A 16102-nucleotide genomic window follows, 5' to 3' on the forward strand; every position below is an offset into this window, starting at 1 on the left:
TGCGCCCAGTATATTACGTTCCCTGCCCTGTGGTATTCGACTGAACCAGCCGCCCGCCTCTTTTCTCCAACCCAACGTCACCGCATTCTTGGGCGACATTGACGCCTGAGACAACTGTCGCTCGCGCCCTCTCTCTCCAAACGAAGCCCTGCGCTCAAGCATGGCATCATCGTACCAGTACAGCAACTCGTACTACGATACCGAACAGCCACGACGCCAGCAACGCTCCAGCGAGGGCACCGTCAGCACCACCATGAGCTCATCAACGGGCCGCGAGTCGGCGGGGACTCACATGACGGAGGCGCCTACCTACTCCAAGAAGATTGTCGTCGTCGGCGACGGCGGCTGCGGCAAGACCTGCCTGCTCATCAGCTACAGCCAAGGCTATTTCCCCGAGGTGAGTGGCATGATGACTTGGCATGGACAAGAACAAGGACATTGATGCGCAATTGTCCATTGTGTTTGGGCCAATGCCTATCCTGCAACAGTGGCTAACCAGACATGATTAGAAATACGTCCCTACCGTCTTCGAAAACTACATCACATACCCTACCCATCCGCCCACCGGTAAGACTGTGGAGCTTGCATTGTGGGATACCGCCGGCCAAGAAGAATATGACCGTCTCCGACCACTCTCGTACCCGGAGACTGATCTCATCTTTGTCTGCTTCGCCATCGACTGCCCCAACTCACTAGACAATGTGCTAGACAAGGTACGCATTTCCAGAAACCGCACATCGCTTCTTCCAAATCCCATACTGACCCTGCCGTTTGACAGTGGTATCCCGAGGTCCTTCACTTCTGTCCCTACACTCCTCTCGTCCTAGTCGCCCTCAAGTCGGATCTCCGCTACAAGAGGACCTGTATAGACATGCTCAAGACCCAGGGTCTTACTCCCGTCACTACAGAGCAAGGCATGGCAGTGGCCAAGAAGATGAGCGCCCAGTACATGGAGTGCAGTAGCAAGGAGATGCGCGGAGTCGATGAGATCTTTGAGCGAGCCATTCTCACCGTTGTCGCCAACGACCGAAAAACCATGGAAGCTTCCGCGGCTTCCGGTTCAAACCACGAAGGGAGGTCATCGCTTCCTGGCGTTGGAGTCGTCAAGAGGAAGAAGAGAAAGTGCCAATTCCTCTAAGCAGCCCCAACTGCTAGAAGACAGCATCTCGAAGAGAGATCTTAACACATTTTTTGCACCTCCTTCGCTCGCTCCCCTTCTATGAGAGGGGAGACAGGTACAGGCGAGTTGGGCACACCGGCATAAAGAGTTGTAATGACCATCGCATGAATCTTGTTTCTTATAACGATTGCACCTTATGTTTTTGCTCTGTTGCTTTTTACACGCTGACGAGGAAGTCCCGCCAGCGATGGTCAACCGGGACGAACCCCTCCGAGGTCGCTGGGAAGCGCTCCCTCGACCAGACGAGGAAGTGTAGATCTCGGAGAACGGGGACAGAAGGGACCTGGATGGTATGGTATGGTACATAGGGGAAGCGCGCGCGTCGGCCTTTGGAATGATTTAGAAGACGGGCTATTCGGGGCTGGTTCAGGGGAGAGGGAGGAGAAATACGGGTTGTTTTTTATGTACTCGATGGGCATATGGGTGATTGTTTCATGCGGCCGGGTGCTTCTTCCTCTTGTTCTTATTTCATTTTTCTGTTTGTATCATGATTCCGTTGAGTCATTGGGTTGGGATAGGACATACAAAACATCTTCAAAGCCATTGCCAAGTTGTCTCCTCTGCCGTGAAGTCCAAGCTGCCACGCATAGCATGTCACGTCACCCCTTTGTGAAGCGTGTAAGGGATTTCCTCTAGAAGAACCATGCGCGCTTGTATATATCCACATCTCGACCTGAGCGAGCAGTAGCGTTTTCGTGCACCTTCGCAGCCATTGGGTATCAATCAATCCAGTTCAGTTCCGTTCAGTTCGTCCCATCAGGCCTCCTCGTGCTTCCCGCCCTCGTGCTGCCCATGTTGCTCCCCCTGCTTCACTGTTTCTCCTTCGCCCTCGCCATCCTTGTCCATGACGGTCTCGAACTGCGACCACAGCGCCTCGACCGACGAGAACTCGTTGCCGACCTACCCATCGTCTCCCATCAGCTATCCACGCCACACGAGCAGGCCAAGGGTACCTGGGAGTAACCTACCGCAATGACAGCCTCCAGTGACCGGTTCAACTTGTTGATGTTTGCTAGGACGTGCTCGAAGCTCTATGCAGCCCGGAGGCGATGATGTCAGCGTTTGGTTCGGGGCGAGTCCCGAGTGACGCTCCGGACGAGGATCTGGGCACACCATGGCAATCTCGCCAATGAGGGCTTCGCGCTGCTGCTCAAAGTACGTCTTCTCGTGGGCGCCCATGGCGGACGCGGACCGTGGGTTGGACGCCATGGTTTCTGTTGTCGGTGCGGTCGGGATGTTGACGACGATGGCTGTCGCGTGGGGAAATAGAGAGACGCGAATTTGGCGGGGCGTTGTGGCGTTCGGTGGGGTCGGGTCACTGCTCATGGCACATGCCCACTAGAATTCAGTAGAATCATGACAACTAACTTACGGCGTCACAATGAACACTAATTTCGGAACAGGGATTTCAATGCATCTTGGCTTCTCACATATATCTTTCAAAAGTATCTACGTATTTTAAACACAGGAAAAAAAGCACGGCTATATAGTTACAAGTTGGCCCTGCCCATTCCATCCCAACCCAAACGTCCCTTCGTCATGCGCCGAACGTTGACACACTTTCCACCGAATGATATACAAGTCCACTTCTCTTCTCTTCTCTTCTCTTCTTCGCTATCCTCCTCTTCCTCATCTTCGGTATTGATCAGGATGTCTGTCATATTCATGAGGTGGTCGTAGATTTCTAGCCATCATCTCTCGTGGGTCACGAGGGTCTCGAGGATCGCGAGGGTCGCGAGGATCTCGAGGATCTCGGGGGTCTCTAGGGTCTCGAGGATCCCTGGGGTCCCTGGCATCTCTCATTTGGATGTCTCGAGGGTCTGGGCCGGGGTAAGGACCCGGTTGTTGCGGTGGGCCACGCGCGTCATATCCACCAGGAGTGTAGCTACGGCCCGGCATCTCTCTAGGATCCCGAGGGGCCGGCCCTGGAGTAGAGGCATACCGAGGGTAGGCTTGGGCTGGCTGCTGGACAGGTTCCTGTCCTCGCGATGTGGGTGGCGGATATCGTCCCTGCATTTGGTGCTGCGGTGGCTGCTGCGGCGGCGCCGACCCATAGTACGGCCCGCTGCGCCCATCGTCCCTCATGGACAGGTGATGAGGCTGTTGTTGGGGGGGTGGTGCTGGTGCCGACGACCAGGAGGGTGCTGGCGTTGCCGGCTTAGTGACGGCATGCTGAGATGACCACGATTGCTGCTGGGGAGGCTGTGAGGTATTCGGGGGAGGTTGTGACGGCCAGCCAGTCGGCTGTTGAAGGCTCGGTGGGCCTTGTTGGTGGGCAGGTGGCCACGAGTTCTCACGGCCGCTCTGAGGGACCTCACGCGACCGAGATGACGACGGATGCATCGCGTATTGGGCAGTTGGCGAGCTGCCATGGGGTTGTTGGCCCCCTCCGTACGATGTCGGATATCCAGCTTGGTACTGAACCTGTCCTGGTTGGCTCGGGGGAGGATAGCGATGAGCGCTCTGGGGTGAGTTTGTTCCGCTTGGCTGCGTTGGCTGGTATGGGTTTTGGCGGTAATAGTCCCTCTCCCCAACAGCTGGGTCTGACACTCCAAGCGATGCTCTTGTAAGACCAATATGCTGAGGCTGAGGCGATTCTGCGTATGTCGGTTTGAGGGATGGCATTCCCGACGGTCCAGACTGTGCTCGGCCGTACGGAGGATACTGAGGCTCTGGCTCCCGACGCATTTGAGGGGGAGGTGGGCGACCCATGTTTTGAGGTGGAGGGGTCGGTGACGGCCTCACAGGAGTGCTAACGACCTCAGTGACCCGCTTCGGTGGCGGCGGCGCATCGTCATTGAGCAATGACATGATGTTGAGTCCCTTTCGAGGCTCCGAGGGCCGAGGCGGTGGTGCTGCTGCCACCGGAGTAGGGGTATTAGCCTGAGGTGGTGAACCGTATTGCTGCATTGAGCCCGATGACTGCCTTTGCTGCAGCGACGAGATTGGCCGGTTGGTAGGAGTGCCCATCTGAGGTGACTGAACAGGGGGCTGTTCACTGAGCAAGTTTCGGACTGGCTGTGAAGGCGTTTGCTGCTGGGCAGGTGGAGGATAAGACTGAGGTCGACCGGTCTCTTGAGGTGGTGGCCGTGCCAGAGTCTGGCCAAGGCTTGGATGTTGGCGGTGACCGAAAGGCTCATAGTGGTGTTGCTGCGGTGCCACCTCAGGCTCTTGCTTGACTCGAAGCGTCTGCCGCTCTGGTGGCCGAGACATCTCCCTCTCCCTCTCCCTCTCCCGCTGCTGCTGCTGCTGCTGCTGCTGCTGCTGCTGCTGCTGTTGTTGGTGGTGTTGATGTTGTTGATGTTGTTGCTGCTGTTGCTGCTCCCGTTGTTGCTGCTGCAGCTGCTGTTGCTGCTGCTGCTCCCGCATCATCTCCATCTTCTGTCGCTCTGTGTGAGCATTTTGTTCGTGCATTGGGTCGTTCTGAGCCGGTTGTAGGGGCTGTGCGGCCGCCAACGGTCGCTGCTCTCGAGATTCCGTAACAGGGGGACCTGCCGGGGCCTTTTGAGGCAGCGGCACTCGCTGTTGTACAGGCTCACGATCACGGTCAGGGAATCCAAACGGAGGGGCTCGCAGAGGCCTTGGACCTGGCGACATCGCTTGCGAGACTGGTTGGGGCGGTGGGTGCTGCTGCATAGCCAACGGCGGCTGTTGTGGTTGAGCAAGCGGTTGTTGGACTGGCGCCTGTGCGATGGGAACTCCGTAGCCGCCCGCAAACTGTGGGCCTCGGGGAGGTTGGCCGGCGGCGTCCATCTTGCCTTGCACCGGTTCATTATGTAGATCGATACCAGGAGCAACAGCAAGCGGCCTCGACGCGTTCGCCGCAGAGGTATCGTATCTCCTGCCTCGGCCGCTGGTCGATGGCTGAGGGGGGTCCGGCCGCTTCTCGCCTCTGGCTCGTTTCCCGTCTGCTTCTTGCACGATGGCCTCCCATTCGGTCTTACCTTGGTCCTTCTGTCGGACAAAGTAGTTCTTGACCTATCACACTATTAGCAGCGGTCCGTAATGAACACACACACACTCAACATACCATCACTGCCGTCTTAGATCCCATGTGAGCCGCAATCGCTGTCCAGTCCGACCCAAACGCCCGCAAGAGGTGTGGGAAGTCATTAGATTCGGACACACTCCAGTAGCTTGAGGCTTGAGTCGGCGCTTTCCGTTCTTGTTGCGGCTGAGCCAAATTGAAGGTGGTCATGGCCGGTTGAGGTGGAGGCTCCGGCCGGAGCGAAGGCGCTGCCATTACTTCGGAAATAGTCGACACAATAGGCGGGGCCCTTTCCAATGGCTGGACGGGCGGTTGTTGCGACGGCTGGACGGGGAACGGCGGCTGGATTATGGACGATGGCTGCTCGAACTGAGTCGGCATGCGAGCAACCTCGGGGGGTGGAGGAGGTTGTTGTGGCTCGACGTTGAGGGCCCGCGAGTTCGATCGTGAGCGTCCTTTGCCAGTCCCGGCTGCAGGAGCCGCTGCCAGTGTCTGGTTAACCTTAGGGGCCTTGGGCTCCTTATCCTTGGCCGCCTTCCGTCGTCCCTTCCTGCCATCGACCTTCTCACCATCGCCCTTGGCCGCAGCAGAATTTCCACGGCGACCCGGAGTTCCTGACGGCGTTGAGTTCTCAGTATCAACAGGGGGCTGCTCGAATCCCCATGTTGGCGCAGCAGCTCGTCGCGGTCTTCTCCGTTCGCCATTCTCTCCAGTTTCGTGGTTCTCTTCGGCTTCGGGTTCGCCATTCCCAAGTTCGGATACCAGCGCACTGGATCTTTGTTTGCCTCGTCCACCCTTCTTGCGCCTCTTAGGCTGCTTCTTGAGCTTCTCCTTAAGATTAAGCTCCTTCTTTCGCATGTAGTAGTATTGGATGCAACTGCCAAAGTCTCGATGCGGCACAGCCTCCGCAATTCGCCCCCACTGCTTCGGCGCTTCCAAGTATCGCTTCTCGAACAGACCGCATTCTTCCTCGGTAAAATTGTTAACAGGAGGCAAAACGCGCCATGCTGAGACCAACCTCTCAGGGGGGGTAAAGCCAGACTGGTCAAGATATTGGATGTTGTCTTTGTCTTCCTCTGTCCAAATCATATCCGGGATAATGGCCTCTTTCTCGGTGCGGTACTTCTCCTTCTGCGCCCTTAGCTCGCGCTCTCTTCTTTCTTCATCCTCTCGCATGGATGCCTGCAAGACTCGCTCCAGGTCCCGTTCTGTCGCAAAACGTCGACCACGGCCACTGCCTTCGTGCTTTTGCTCAGGCGTTACGGTGCCAGGTACTTCAACAGCAGTTGAAACGGAGAATTTGCCTCGGCTTTTGACAGCGGCGGGGTCGTTCGATGCAGTAAATTTAAGGTAGTGCTCGTAATTATCCGCGTAGATCTTACGTTCACTGTCTTGTTCTGTTGTTTTCTCAAGTGAGATCTTGTCGAGTTGCTCAATGACGTATTCATCGATGATCGAGTCCGAATGCAATGTGTTGAGGAAATCTCTGTCTTTGTCCCATGGCATGCAACTGTAGTCGGGCAGGCTGTCAATCGGAGGGGTGGCCATGTACTGCCGAACAGTGTCGATGTTCATGTAGGAGTCGTCTTCTGATTCGGTTTCGTCGTCGTCAACCTGGGAAGGTGTACTTGGTGGCTTGGAGGCTACCTCAGTTGTTTCCAGCGGAACGTTCAAGGCATTGTCGGCGGGCTGAGGTTCCTCGAGAGGTGTAGGTGCGGGCTTCTCTTGGGGGGTCTCCAAGGGCTTCGCAAGCTCTGCCTCTGGGGCAGGAGTGAGCTTCTGAACTGCGTCTCCCTTAGAGCTGACCTCGAGAGTAGGAATAGCGTTATCGGGGGTGGGGGGGACTGCCGCGGTCGGTGTGTCAATCTCCATCTCCTCGGTCTTTGGTTCAAGCGGTGGCGCAGCGGGTTCCTTGACGGGTTCATTGGCGGGTTTCTTGACGGTCTCCTTAATGGTCTCTGTGACGGTCTCCTTCGCGATCTCCTTCACGGGCTCTTCCACCTTTTCCACAGTTGGGATGGGCTCGGATTCTTTCGCAAGTGCGGTCTCCGATGCCTTCTCTGCGGCATGCTCGGGCTCCATTGCGGGCTGCTTTTCGGATTGCTTCGCATCTTCCTTACCGATCTCATGGCCAGGTTGGGTTTCGAGCTGTTTTCCGGTGTCGTTTTCGGGCTGATTCTCGAGCGGCTTCTCGGGCTGCCTTTCGGGGTGCTTTTCAAGCTGCTCCTCAAGTTGAGTTTCGAGCTGTTTTTCAAGTTGCTTCTCAAGCTGCGTCTCGGATTGCGTTTCTGACTGCGTCTCCAGTTGCTTCTCGAGCTGTTTCTCCACGAGCTCCTCGGATTCCTTCTCGGACTTCTTCTCAGACGCCTTCTCGGAAATCTCCTCGAGTTTCTTCTCAGGCTCCTTCGGGGGTCCTTCAATCTCCTCTGGCACCTTAGGAGAGGCAGGAACGTCGGTCATCTCGATATCGATGTCCATCTTCTGCTCATCCAAATCCATGTTCGGTCTCTGAACGGTAGACGATAGTTCCTTGACCTCTTTCACGATCTGGGCTGGCTCGGCTTCCTTGATCTCAACAGTTTCTGTGACCTGCTCGACTTCCTTGATCTCAACAGTTTCTTTGACCTCCTTGATTTCCTTGGCCTCCTCAACTTCTTCGTCCAATTGAACCACGATTTCGGATAATGGCCCCATCATTTCCATCAGTCCTTCGCCTTCGCTGAGAATCTTAACCATGGATCCATGAGATAGAGCAGCGAAGCGAGCCATCACTTCGGTAGGTAGCTTCGGCTTTTCAAGCTTCGCCAACTCCGCTTCGGTTTTTTCGATTTCCATAGCAAAGTAATCTGCCATGTCGTCATCATCGTCGGACTCGGAATTCTGCTCTGGCGGCGCAGTCTTGGGCGGTAGCTCGAATCTCACAACCGCAATATGTGGCCCCCTCCGTTTTCGTTTCGGTGTGTCCTTCTGGGCTTGGTTAGACTCGTCGGCCCGCTCGGTTGGACCTCGAGGGAACTTGGCCACGCTTTCGATCGTCGGCGATGGGCCTGGTCCCCCTCGGTTAGCATCCCTGGAAGTCCGAATGTCCCGATCCATCGACACCCGAGCTGATTGCGACTCTCGCTCGGATTTGACGGTGATTTCTCCTGGCTCGGCGCTGTACTGGGAGCGTGCTCGGTTGTCAATGCCGGAGAGATAAGAGTCCGACTTTGCATCACTACTGCGAGGTCGTCTGTCGTCATCGTGGTGGTCATGCTGGGAGCTGTCAGGTCGAAGGGGGGGAGGTCGATGCTGTACAAAACTTGGCGACCTCATCATCTTGGGAGAATCCGGGGCCTTTTTTAGGTTGGGATTGATCCATTGCTTGCTCGACGGGCGTTGTTGCGGCTTTTGCTGTTGGGCGCGAGGTCCAACGGGGATGGGCGGGCTGTCGAGGGGCTTGCCCAGGCCGGGTTGAGAAACAGAGGATTCATGTCCGCCAGAATGCCCGGCAGAGAGAGGCCGGTCACCGAAGGCTCGTGGGGCCGTTGGAGGAGCCTTTCCGGCGGCACTGGCTGGCGCGTAACCGTCTCCAACGCTCAAGGCTCTATTCGGAACTGATCCAAAGGCTGGTGCTGACGGTGCAACTGGAGGGGGCGAGACCTCCTTGTTCGAAGGCGCAGTCTCGTGTCCGGCGTTTGCGCGAGCCTCCATTTTCGACCGGAATAGTTCACGCTCACGGGGGGGTTCGTCTCGAGGGTCGCGTCGGGGGTCTGCTTCTCCATATCGGTCCATCCGTTCCATTCGATCTCGTTCTTCCCGTTCCCGAACCCAGCGGCCCTCCTGAGACCTGCTGCGCGGGTAACGGTCGCCTCGATCGTCCATATACGGTCCTCTTCCCCGACCGCGATCGGCAGGCCAATCACCTCGTCCTCTTCCGCGGCCACGGTGGAAGCCACCCCCGCGAGGGAATTGTGACATGCCGAATTGGGGGTCTGATGATGAGGAGCCCGCTGACGGAGGGCCGCCGTCTCGTGAGCCACGTCGAGACCTATCCGCGTCAACTCCAAGGGGTCCATCGCGCTCTCGATCTCGGAAATCTCGTGTTGGCGACCTTGCCCGGCCGATAGGAGAACGTCGTGCCCTAAAATCTCTTGCATCGCGCCAGTCTCTGTCTCGGTCGCGATCGCGCTCGCGCTCTCGACTCCGATCGTCCCGGTATCGCTCGCGATAATCGATGTCTCGGTCTCGTCCGCGATCCCTACTCTCATCTCTGGAAGACCATCCGCGCCCTCGGCCGCGTCCGCGACCACCTCTGAAGTCCCCGGCGAAGCCTCCGCCTCGAGGGCCGCTGGGTGGATCTATCAACGCCTTGGGGCCTCGAGGGGGCTCCCTTCGTAATGGGTCGCCAAACGACTCGCGAGCGGGTGCGAAGGTCGAGTTGTTGGACCTCACCTCGGCAGAGGAACGGCGCCTGTCGCCATCGCTATACTGCGCGGCACGGTCATAGCGCTCGGGAGAACGGTCTCGAGGCGACCTGGATCGCTCGTATCTCGAGTACCGTGAAGCCCTAGAAGAAGAATGAAGGTGAGTATGGGGAACGGCGTGGTTAGAATGACGGTTGGGTTTTGTGATTCAGCAGAAACAGTAGACTGCACCAACATTTACGCGAAGGTGGAATTGTTGCCAATGCGGATGACGGGGAAAGATGTCGTGATGTGAGCGACAGCAGCAAAGGACAGCACGTACATTACGACGAATGGCAGGACCTAGACTTCGGTCGTCTGGTGATAAATAAAGATCTGCCCATGCACCGGTGAGATGTCTGCATGAACTGGATTGACAGATGGTCGTTGATGGTGGTACTTTGACTTTCGACACGACCGTGGCTAGTGGAACCAAGAGTCCGTCGAGGTCCCCCCCCGTAGAGCCGCACGGGGGTTAGTTGCAGGGCGCAGGCGGCGAATAGGGCGCTGGGAACGAGCCCAGGCCGAGCGAGCGAACGTAGTTGGAAGTCGTCGACCAAATGATGCAGACGCGCGAAAGCCGGAGCGCGCGCGATGTGTTGAAGGGCGAGAATGGCGACAGGCCGGCGACGGGCGGGTTTGAAGGTGAAGGATTGAAGATGGGTGGTTCCGGGGCCTTGCAGCCTCAGCACTACAAAATACGGCCGGCCAGTGGGCTCCTGTCGCGTGGCCGGCGCATCTTACTGGACAGCGTGCGCTAAACCGTGAACCGTGAACCGTGAACCGCCTAGTGGCTCACATCGACTGCCTGTGCCACATGGGGCTTGGGCTGGGGCTTGTCCCAAAACTGCCGCCGCGCGCTAGTCCTAGAACGGGCGGGTCTGGCAGTGGAGCGCTATGCCCACGCCCAAGACCTTGCTGGGCTTTTTTGCTCCCCACGCCCACAAGCCAAAGACTCAAGGACCCAATAGCCCCCGCCGTGTGGTCGGTCGTCTGCGGAGCCCGGAGCCGGGATTTATTCTCACAAGAGGCGAAAAGAAAGTGAAGAGTCAGCGGGTTGCGGAAAAAAATATACCAACGGAAACAAGAGACCGACCTCCAAAAAGTGGCCCGTGTCTGAGACCAGTGCATGAGATAACTCAACCCAAGTAATATATACACTCCATACATTACTGGGTCTGACTTGACGACTATTACAGCGCTGTTCTCGATCATTGTTAATTTTTTTTCTCGTCACTCTCGCCTGTAAATTCGAGTCACTCAACCTGCCAACCCGCCACCATGGACCCCTCCAATGCGCCCCCCGCCGCGGCCTCCGCCGCCGTCCTCGTCCAGTCCGAGGAGATGCCCAAGGATGCCCAGAAGGTGGAGGAGCTGGACTTCAACAAAATCAAGGGCCCTGTCACAGCCAAGGACCTGCTGGAGGGCATGCGCCACATGGGTTTTCAGGCCTCGTCCATGTGCGAGGCCGTGAGGATCATCAATGACATGGTCAGACAAACCCCGCCACTAACAAAGGAGTCTTGGAGATGCTTATGATCGAATTTCACAAGGCAACAAAAATGACGTTTGTGCTGACTCTGATTCTTTTTCTTTGAAGCGTGCCTGGAGAGACCCAGAGACGGGTGACAAGACAACCATCTTCCTAGGATACACATCCAACCTCATCTCATCCGGCCTGCGCGGCGTCTTCCGCTGGCTCGTCGAGCACAACCACGTCTCGGCCATCGTGACAACCGCCGGCGGCGTCGAGGAGGACTTCATCAAGTGTCTCGGGGACACCTACATCGGCGCGTTCAGCACGCCCGGTGCCGACCTCCGCCGCAAGGGCCTCAACCGCATCGGCAACCTGGTCGTCCCCAACGCCAACTACTGCGCCTTTGAGGACTGGGTCGTTCCCATCCTCGACAAAATGCTCGAGGAGCAGGAGGCCAGCAAGGGTACCGATGAGGAGATCAACTGGACGCCCTCCAAGGTCATCCATCGCCTCGGCAAAGAGATCAACGACGAGCGTTCTGTCTACTACTGGGCCTATAAGAACAACATCCCAGTTTTCTGCCCGGCCATCACTGACGGCAGCCTGGGCGACATGTTGTATTTCCACACTTTCAAGTCGTCCCCCCTGCAACTCAAGATCGACCTCGTCGAGGATATCCGCCGCATCAACACCATGTCCGTCCGGGCCAAGAGGGCTGGCATGATTATCCTGGGTGGCGGGCTCGTCAAGCACCACATTGCCAACGCATGTCTGATGCGCAATGGTGCGGAGTCAGCCGTCTACATCAACACCGCCCAAGAATTCGATGGCAGTGACGCCGGCGCAAGGCCAGACGAGGCCGTTTCCTGGGGAAAGATCAAGATTGGCGCTGACAGCGTTAAGGTAAGAATCACAAGGTCTCGTGTGCATACGTTACAACATGCTAACCCGAACTTACTCAGGTTTACCTCGAGGCCACGGCCTGTTTCCCTTTCATTGTGGCAAACACTTTCGCAAAGGATATCCCACAATAAAAATAAATCAAACTAGACTTGCTAAATGAATAGACGTTAAGGAAAAAAGAAATCCGCAAAGGGCGGACGGTGAAAAGTAGGAGTCGCCAACCGATGAAAAGAAATAAAAACGATAAACAAGCCAACTCTACTACTTCTTAACCAGACGGCAGAGGCGATGCTAACAAACAGTGGTGACGTCTTCCTCCCAAACCGGCATGCCAAGGTGCGCAAGGTAACCCTCATGCTACCTAGCCTATGCTTCGCATGGTTCGTCAACACAGTCCACTCGCTGCCTCTTCGCTGCTGGTTCTTCTTTTTCCAAAACATTGCCACTCTGCAAGTCTCCGTCAGCTCCAGCGATCTCCATGTCCTCCCGAGACTGTTTAACCGACGCAGCCGCAGCCTTTTTAGCCGCCTTCTCCTTTGCCCAGTCACTTCTCGGTCGGTATCGACGCTTGTTTGCTAGTCGCCTCTCCTCCAGACGTTTCTCCTCTTCTTGCTCTTCTGCGCACTTGTGCCAAATCCGTCCGAGGTCAATTGTGTCCTTTCCTATGGTCTCAATCGCTCTCTGACCATCCTTAAGCTGCGGCCAAGAGGCGTTGATCCCACCCTTTCTTGTCATCATCCAGTGGATAACGTCAATATCCTCCACACTACCATCTGGGCGACGAACAGCTCGGGATCCCTGGCGCCAGAATTCCCGCGTAGCACGATTGAAAGAGTGATTCGGCGGAAGAGTAGACAATTCTGCGATTCCATGTGGTGGACTGGTCCCAGCGACACCTGGACCAGTAGTGGTGGGAGATGTTGAGTTCGTTGTGCTGGCTGCTTTCGCTCTGTTCCGCTTCTTTCTTCGGGGAAGTGGGGGTGTGGGTGTCCTAGAGGAGCTGGACGTCCCATTGTTGGTCGTGATGGAAGTTTCACCGGAATTTACTGGGCTCTTGGATGGTGTCGAAGACGATGCTGTTGAAGTCGAGTTTCGGCGGGAACCTGCGGTGCTACTGTTCCCATCCTGGCTAATCGGAGAGGGTTGCGAAGTTACCACCAGTGGTTCGACTGGTTCATACGGCCTGATCATGATGCGAAGATCTGGGACCTGGTCAGCGTGAGTCGTCGGGACGGTATGAGAAGGTGACATACCAGGCGGCTTGGGCCGAAGCCCGAAGTTTCGGTGGGTTGCTTCATTCTTGCGCTCCATCGTCGGTCCCGGGGTTGGAGATGGTACCCTCCAAGTCCCGCTCGGGGTCGGCGAAGGCGGCAGAATACAAGAGCCCGTTTCCCGAATGCTGGCCCGGGCTGTTGGACCGCGTAAGGGAGGGCGTAGAGGCGGGAAGTGCCTCGGTGCTGTTAGAGCCGGATCCAGCTTCCCGGTGTTGCAAGAGGGGTGGCAGATGTTGATAAGGCCGGGAATATGGAGGTGCCGAGTTTCGTCCTGACGTAGGCGATGACGATCGAGAAGGGTAGTTGTGGCGTGGGTAGCTAGGATAGTTGTGAACAAAATCCGCTCCGTTGGTGTTTCTTCCAGCTGAAGGAATCTCAGTGTGTGCACTAGGGTAGAAGAATTCACCTTGTGGGAGAAACTGAGAATCCAACTGGGGCGGATAACAGCTGCCAGGCAGTTGACAGCCTGGGAGCCTCGAGCTGCCCGCCAACTGGCGGCAGATGGGGCAGCATATTTCGCACCAGCCAACTAAATCGCCAGGCGACGAGTATCCTCCCTTCGAAAGCTGGAACAAGATACAAGCCGCCTGATACGCCTCATCTTCTTCGTCGAAGCGGGATGGGACTGGAGAATTGCGACTCTCCAGCTGCTGGATTATCGACGCCTCCTCAGACCCTGAAACCGAAATGGACGAATGATGGGATGGCTCAGGGGATGATTGAGGAGATGATTGGGGGGATGGTCGATGGGATGATTGCTCTGCCTGTGTTAGACTAGTCGAGCCAGTTTTTGGCGCACGACGTCGTTTTTTATGCGTGAATCCCAACGACTTGCGGGCGCGCTTCTTGCCTGTGGTGTTTGCCATTGCTTCTCCCAGGATAGGTACTCTGCCGTGAAGTTGATACCTGGTTGGGGATACAGTAATAGGATATGCACTTCTTGCTCAACTATGGATAATGTTTGATGGTGAATCTGGACCAGTCATTCAACGATGTCGGTCTGATTGTCGATGGAGAATGTCTCAAGGAAAGTGGTCAAGGAAAGAGCACACGGAAAGTGCCAACAATGCTCAACCCGTGGTAGTTTCTTGGGAGTGATAAAAGATAATTCCATAGAACGGCGGCTCGAGGGCATTATATACTGCCATTGGAATTCCATGGCCGTCCATGATTTCCACCTTGAGATTTTGCAACCCGGTTGTCTTGGGCGAATGGCCAACTCTAAGGGTTCAACCGCCTTGTTAACCACCTTGTTGGAGGAACATTTTCTCGGGTCAACCTCCGGCTAGTAGCAGCGACTGGTACGATATTGGCCTGTCTGCCTGCCCACCTAGGTATCAAGGTAGAAGGGCTCTGTGAAATACCAGTCAGGCGACAAAGAAAGTTGGTTGACTAGGTACCTATAAAGTGGAACAAGAAAACTCTACCGAGTTTCTAGGTCATAGAGGTTGTCCATCAAAGAACACAGCTAGGCTTCTCCGATCACCTTTCTGAAACTGGCCAAAGCAGAAGCCCAATCCGCCGCGCCATCTCCCTCAGCCCAGGCACCCACCACATCTATGCCCTCCAAGTCCTCCTTCATATGAACCTCGTTAGTTGTCCCATCCAAGATGGTGATCCCATCTAGTCCTAGTACGAGGGCGTAGTAAGCCGCTACTGGAGCTACCCCAGACTTCTCTGCGACCTCCCCCACGGGACTAGCTCGGGCGAGACGTGGGTTAGCGCTCAAAGTCCAGAAAGACTGGAAGACGATTTCTTGCTCTCGGCAGTAGGCGCGCAGGCCGGTTTCGAACGCAGTCTCTGCGTGGAAGCGGTTCTGCACGACGCTGGGTTTGATAGTGGCTGCATTGTTCAAGGCTTGGAGAACAGGGAGGGTTGTGTTGGAGATGCCGAGATTGCGGATCTTACTCGGAACATATGTCTCCAAAGTCTTCCAGGCCGTGATTGTCTCTTCTATAGTGTCCAAAGGGCTATGCATCACAACGCTATCCAAGTATGGCTCCTGGCCTTGGGTGGTGAAGTACTCAAGCGACGAGCGCACCGACTGGTGAACCTTGTCGACCAGCGGAGCATCAAGGTCATAGGGCGGGTTGGGGCCTTGAGCGCTAGGCGGCGAGAACTTTGTTTGGATCTTCAGTCCGTCAGTCAAGGTTCGTGTTGGTGTCTCTTGGACGAGTAGCCTACAAAGAGAGCGTCCCTCGTGACGATTCCATCTCCGATGGCCCTCTGGACGCCCTGCGCCACGCCTTTCTCGTTGTAGTGCTTTGGCTGTGCGGCCGTGTCGATGCCGCGGAAGCCATTCTTCAATGCTTTGTAGACAAGGTCGGCCGATTGATCCTTCTTCCATGCTGTGCCATAGACGAGCTTTGGGATGGTAGTGACGGAACCCTTGAGGGTTAAGTCCTTGGCTAAGCGGGATGCTTGTGCCATGGTGATGAGGTGATACCGGGCTGGGGTGGTTCAAGTTGTGGCGTGATGCCGGTTTCTCAAGACAGGCGTGAGCAAGTAATACGGCGTTGAAATGAGGCTCGGTGGTTGTGGTGAATGTACGTTGGACATGCTGCCTGATGAGACTAGTTTCAAATAATAGCTGCTAATAGCCGGGTACGTAGTGCTAGCGAGGTACGCAACCCTGGGTTACATACACCACCCACGAAGGCCCTGTGACCATGAAGTACCAGGTATACGCTCATTTCATACAGAAAATACATGGAAAACCCATTATCTTCCCCTTTAGAAGTCGACAGCTAAACAGCAATAGCCTGACTGGTCCAAGTCCCTTGGGGACGAAGTACAGGGTAGGACGGACCAAGTCACTTCCCGAACAAGATGCGA

At 56.1% G+C, this 16102-nt stretch overlaps 7 protein-coding genes across 7 annotated transcripts; 2 read left to right on the forward strand and 5 right to left on the reverse strand.

Annotated features, from left to right (window-relative positions):
• Positions 1-160: 160 nt before the first annotated feature.
• Positions 161-1138, forward strand: BGZ61DRAFT_341741 (P-loop containing nucleoside triphosphate hydrolase protein; the record flags this gene model as incomplete). Its single annotated transcript, XM_046239444.1, has 3 exons — positions 161-397; positions 510-713; positions 779-1138. 3 exons carry the CDS (start codon positions 161-163, stop codon positions 1136-1138), a joined length of 801 nt encoding a protein of 266 aa, XP_046109914.1.
• A 497-nt stretch (positions 1139-1635) lies between these two features.
• On the reverse strand, positions 1636-2435 carry BGZ61DRAFT_443753 (DASH complex subunit Dad1-domain-containing protein). Its single transcript, XM_046244912.1, has 3 exons — positions 2294-2435; positions 2149-2211; positions 1636-2080 (listed from the first exon to the last, which is right to left on the reverse strand). Exons 1-3 carry the CDS (start codon positions 2387-2389, stop codon positions 1937-1939), a joined length of 303 nt encoding a protein of 100 aa, XP_046109915.1. The 5' UTR covers positions 2390-2435; the 3' UTR covers positions 1636-1936.
• Positions 2436-2586: 151 nt separating this feature from the next.
• BGZ61DRAFT_135594 (uncharacterized protein) lies at positions 2587-10242 on the reverse strand. Its single transcript, XM_046237216.1, has 3 exons — positions 9897-10242; positions 5211-9717; positions 2587-5158 (listed from the first exon to the last, which is right to left on the reverse strand). Coding segments are annotated over exons 1-3 (6858 nt in total). The 5' UTR covers positions 9899-10242; the 3' UTR covers positions 2587-2809.
• A 415-nt stretch (positions 10243-10657) lies between these two features.
• BGZ61DRAFT_443759 (Deoxyhypusine synthase) lies at positions 10658-12398 on the forward strand. Its single transcript, XM_046244913.1, has 3 exons — positions 10658-11104; positions 11214-11993; positions 12053-12398. Exons 1-3 carry the CDS (start codon positions 10895-10897, stop codon positions 12122-12124), a joined length of 1062 nt encoding a protein of 353 aa, XP_046109917.1. The 5' UTR covers positions 10658-10894; the 3' UTR covers positions 12125-12398.
• BGZ61DRAFT_584950 (uncharacterized protein) lies at positions 12360-13580 on the reverse strand (the record flags this gene model as incomplete). The annotated part of the gene is made up of 2 exons (XM_046256381.1): positions 13247-13580; positions 12360-13195 (listed from the first exon to the last, which is right to left on the reverse strand). Exons 1-2 carry the CDS (start codon positions 13302-13304, stop codon positions 12360-12362), a joined length of 894 nt encoding a protein of 297 aa, XP_046109918.1. The 5' UTR covers positions 13305-13580.
• Positions 13188-14173, reverse strand: BGZ61DRAFT_514430 (uncharacterized protein). Its single transcript, XM_046252209.1, has 2 exons — positions 13247-14173; positions 13188-13195 (listed from the first exon to the last, which is right to left on the reverse strand). Exon 1 carries the CDS (start codon positions 14131-14133, stop codon positions 13288-13290), a length of 846 nt encoding a protein of 281 aa, XP_046109919.1. The 5' UTR covers positions 14134-14173; the 3' UTR covers positions 13188-13195; positions 13247-13287.
• A 196-nt stretch (positions 14174-14369) lies between these two features.
• On the reverse strand, positions 14370-15824 carry BGZ61DRAFT_443761 (NADP-dependent oxidoreductase domain-containing protein). Its single transcript, XM_046244914.1, has 2 exons — positions 15452-15824; positions 14370-15398 (listed from the first exon to the last, which is right to left on the reverse strand). Exons 1-2 carry the CDS (start codon positions 15695-15697, stop codon positions 14736-14738), a joined length of 909 nt encoding a protein of 302 aa, XP_046109920.1. The 5' UTR covers positions 15698-15824; the 3' UTR covers positions 14370-14735.
• Positions 15825-16102: the final 278 nt, after the last annotated feature.

The sequence above is a fragment of the Ilyonectria robusta genome, assembly GCF_021365365.1.
Source record: "Ilyonectria robusta strain PMI_751 chromosome Unknown BGZ61scaffold_3, whole genome shotgun sequence".
NCBI classification, from domain to species: domain Eukaryota; kingdom Fungi; phylum Ascomycota; class Sordariomycetes; order Hypocreales; family Nectriaceae; genus Ilyonectria; species Ilyonectria robusta.